Source organism: Rhincodon typus, chromosome 19 (assembly GCF_021869965.1).
Source record: "Rhincodon typus isolate 14 chromosome 19, sRhiTyp1.1, whole genome shotgun sequence".
Classification (NCBI taxonomy): Eukaryota; Metazoa; Chordata; class Chondrichthyes; order Orectolobiformes; family Rhincodontidae; genus Rhincodon; species Rhincodon typus.
This window is the reverse complement of record NC_063350.1, coordinates 1,140,020-1,143,353: the sequence shown is the minus strand read 5'-3', so window position 1 is coordinate 1,143,353 and position 3,334 is coordinate 1,140,020. Positions and strand designations below refer to the sequence as shown.

At 45.7% G+C, this 3,334-nt stretch overlaps 1 protein-coding gene across 1 annotated transcript in view; it reads left to right on the top strand.

Moving 5' to 3' along the window:
• The window catches only part of LOC109936719 (protein MTSS 2-like), a 35,248-nt gene that overhangs the window by 18,877 nt on the left and 13,037 nt on the right, over positions 1–3,334 (top strand). The window contains exon 5 of the mRNA XM_048608498.1: positions 2,426–2,545. Coding sequence (XP_048464455.1) covers positions 2,426–2,545 — 120 coding nt within the window. The remainder of the gene's footprint in view (positions 1–2,425; positions 2,546–3,334) is intronic.

Here is a 3,334-nt window from a genome sequence, read left to right as displayed (position 1 = left end):
AGGTTCTTTTACTCCGAGGTAGGTTCTTTTACTCCGAGGTAGGTTCTCTTACTCCGAGGTAGGTTCTTTTACTCCGAGGTAGGTTCTTTTACTCAGAGAGTGGTTGGGGCGTGGAATGCATTGCTGGAGAGGGTTGTGGAGTCGACCTCGTTAGGGGCATTTAAGCAGCTATTAAATAAGCATACGGATGATAGTATAAGGTAGGGGTGGAGGTTAGATAGACCTTAGGTTTAGGGTAAAAGTTCGGCACAACATCATAGGCCGAAGGGCTGGTACTGTTCTGTGTTCTATGTTCTATGTTCATCCCATGTTCCTTACTTCTATCAGCCTTGCCCTACACACTAACACGAACACATTGTCTCTGAACACTTCTGTGTAAAACAAACTAGGACGGTTAATGGTGGGCCCCTGGATAATATTGTAGAACAGAGACCTAGGGGTTCAGGTACATAATTCATTGAAATTTGGGTCACGTGTAGAGAGGGTGGTTGAGAAGGTGTTTTGCGCACTTGCCTTTATTGCTCAGACCTTCTTGTAAAGGAGTTGGGACATCATATTGAGGTTGTACAGGACATGGTGGGTGTCTTCTGGGGTATTGTGTTCAGTTCTGGTCAGAAAAGATTTGCGAGGATGTTGCTGGGAATGGAAGGTTTGAGTTATAAAGCTAGGCTGGGGCTTGTTTTTACTGGAGTATCCAAGGTTGAAGGGTCATCTTATTGAAGTTTATAAAAGCAAAAGAGGCATAGAAAAGGGGAATAGTAAGGGTCTTTTCCCTAGCATGGGGATTTCAAAATCAGGAGGCATATTTTTAAGGTGAGAGGAGAAAAATTTAAAAAGGACATGAGGGGCAACTTTTTTTTACACAGAATGGTTCAGATCTGGAATGAACTGCCAGAGGAGGTGGTGGATGCATGTACAGTTACAACATTGGACAAACATTTGGCTAAGTATATCAATAGGAACAGTTTAGAGGGATATGGGCTAAATGCTGACAAGTGGGACTAGTTCCTCTGCAATTTGAGAGGGAGAAGATAGAATCAGAGGTACCGGTATTACAGATGAATAAAGGTGACTACAGAGGTATGAGGGAGTTGGGCAGAATTGACTGGAAGAGGAGCCTAGCAGGAAAGACAGTGGAACAGCAATGGCAGGAGTTTCTGGGAGTAATTCAGGAGACGCAGTAAAAATTCATCCCTAGGAAAAAGAAGCATGGTACAGGGAGGATGAAGCTGAAGTGCAAAGAGACTTGGGAGTCCTAGTCCAAGATTCTCTCAAAGTAAACCTGCAGGTTGAGTCAGTAGTCAGGAAGGCAAATGCAATGTTGGCATTTATTTTGAGATAATTTGAATATAAAAGCAGGGATGTACTACTGAGGTTTTATAAGACTCTGGTCAGGCCACATTTGGAGTATTGTGGGCAGTTTTGGGCCGCATATCTGAGGAAGGATGTACTGGCCCTAGAGCGGGTTCAGGGGAGGTTTACGAGAATGGTCCCAGGAATGCTTAACATATGAGGAACGTTTGAGGACTCTGGGACTGTACTCATTGGAGTTTAGAAGGATGAGGGGGAATCTAATTGAAACTTACAGAATACCGAATGGCCTGGACCGAGTGGATGTCGGGAAGATTCTTCCATTGGTAGGAGAGACTAGGACTCGAGGGTACAGCCTTAGATTAAAGGGAAGACCTTTTAGAATGGAGATAAGGAGAAACTTCTTCAGCCAGGGAGTGGTGAATCTATGGAATTCACAGCCACAGAAGGTTGTGGAGGCCAGGTCATTGAGTACATTTAAGACTGAGATAGATAGGTTCTTGATTATCAAGGGTTACAGGGAGAAATCAGGAGAATGGGGTTGAGGAGCTTATCAGCCATGATAAAATGGTGGAGCAGACTCGATGGGCCGAATGGCCTAATTTCTGCTCCTATGTCTTATGGTCTTATAGTTTAGTATGGGAATATGATTGGTAGGGGCTAGTTGGACCGAAGGGTGTGTTTGCATGCTGTATGACTCTGACTCTATACTAAAGTGTAATGTCTGTCCTAACTACCTGTCTACAAAATCTTACTTCCTGATGTCCACTCTTCTCGTAACTTCTTGTCTTCATTTATAATGGAAACAGGTCACTCTGTAATTATACCCTGCCAAACAATGGCACTGTAAAGGTTCAATTTTCCAATTTGGCAGAAGATGCCAGCTAACTCAGTAAAATGGGGGAGTTGGGTGTGTACACTTTGTGCTGAGTGTGGCAGAGCCAGTGAGAATTCATTTTGGGTTAAATCTGTTTGACACTGCAATGTTGACATGAGTTGGACCAGCCACTTTAAGATCATGATTTCTAATCTCTACTTCCTCTCTCCTCTTTATTTCTCTCTTTATCTCTCTCTTTACTTTTTGTTTTGCTTTAATTATTGGCTTAACCTGCAGAAATCCACCAGTTCAGCATCCTCCGAGGCTTCAGAAACCTGGAGGTCGGTTAGCGAATGCAGCTCTCCCACCTCTCTCTGCTCTGGCTACAAGACCGGGCTGTGGGCAGCAACCAGCAAGGTGATAACAGCCTGTTCCAAGCCAGGTTTGAGTGCTGGGTCCTGAGGGAAGGTCAGAATAACGCATGGGGAGGAATGGCTTCCGCCCAAGCTATGTAACTATGGAGCTGCAATAATTGGAACAGTGTATGTTGGGAAAGGGAATGGGTGAGCTGAGTGTTTGTCTGCATCATGTCTGGATGGATTCTTCTTCTTCCCTTTCTGGCACCTTTCAGTTTAGGAATCCAATGTGCCTTTCAGTGGGAGCTCAGCAATGAGTGGGGCTGAGATTGCAGGAAGTCTACTGGGGTGAAAGAAAGTATGTTCAGAGAGTGGAGATTAGAGATTAAGAATCCATTGAACAGAGAGGCTTAGCAAGAAGCTGTGAGGTGGCCACGAAGTGCTGAGCCTTTTTGTCCTGACGGTGACTGAGGCAGATCTGCAGACTGCTCCCGTTTGATTTGATCAACTGACACAGATTAATTGGTGACAACAAGGTGCAGGGCTGGATGAACACAGCAAGCCAAGCAGCATCATAGGAGCAGAGAGGCTGACGTTTCGGGCCTAGACCCTTCATCAGAAAAGGGGGAGGGGAAGGGGGTTTTGAAATAAATAGGGAGAGAGTGGGAGGCGGATAGAAGAGGGATAGAGGAGAGGATAGGTGGAGAGGAAACAAACAGGTCGAAGAGGCGGGGATGGGGCCAGGAAAGGTGAGTGTAGGTAGGGAGTTAGGAAGGGGATAGGTCAGTCCAGGGAGGACGGAGAGGTCAAGGGGGCGGGATGAGGTTGGTCGGTAGGAGATGGAGGTGCG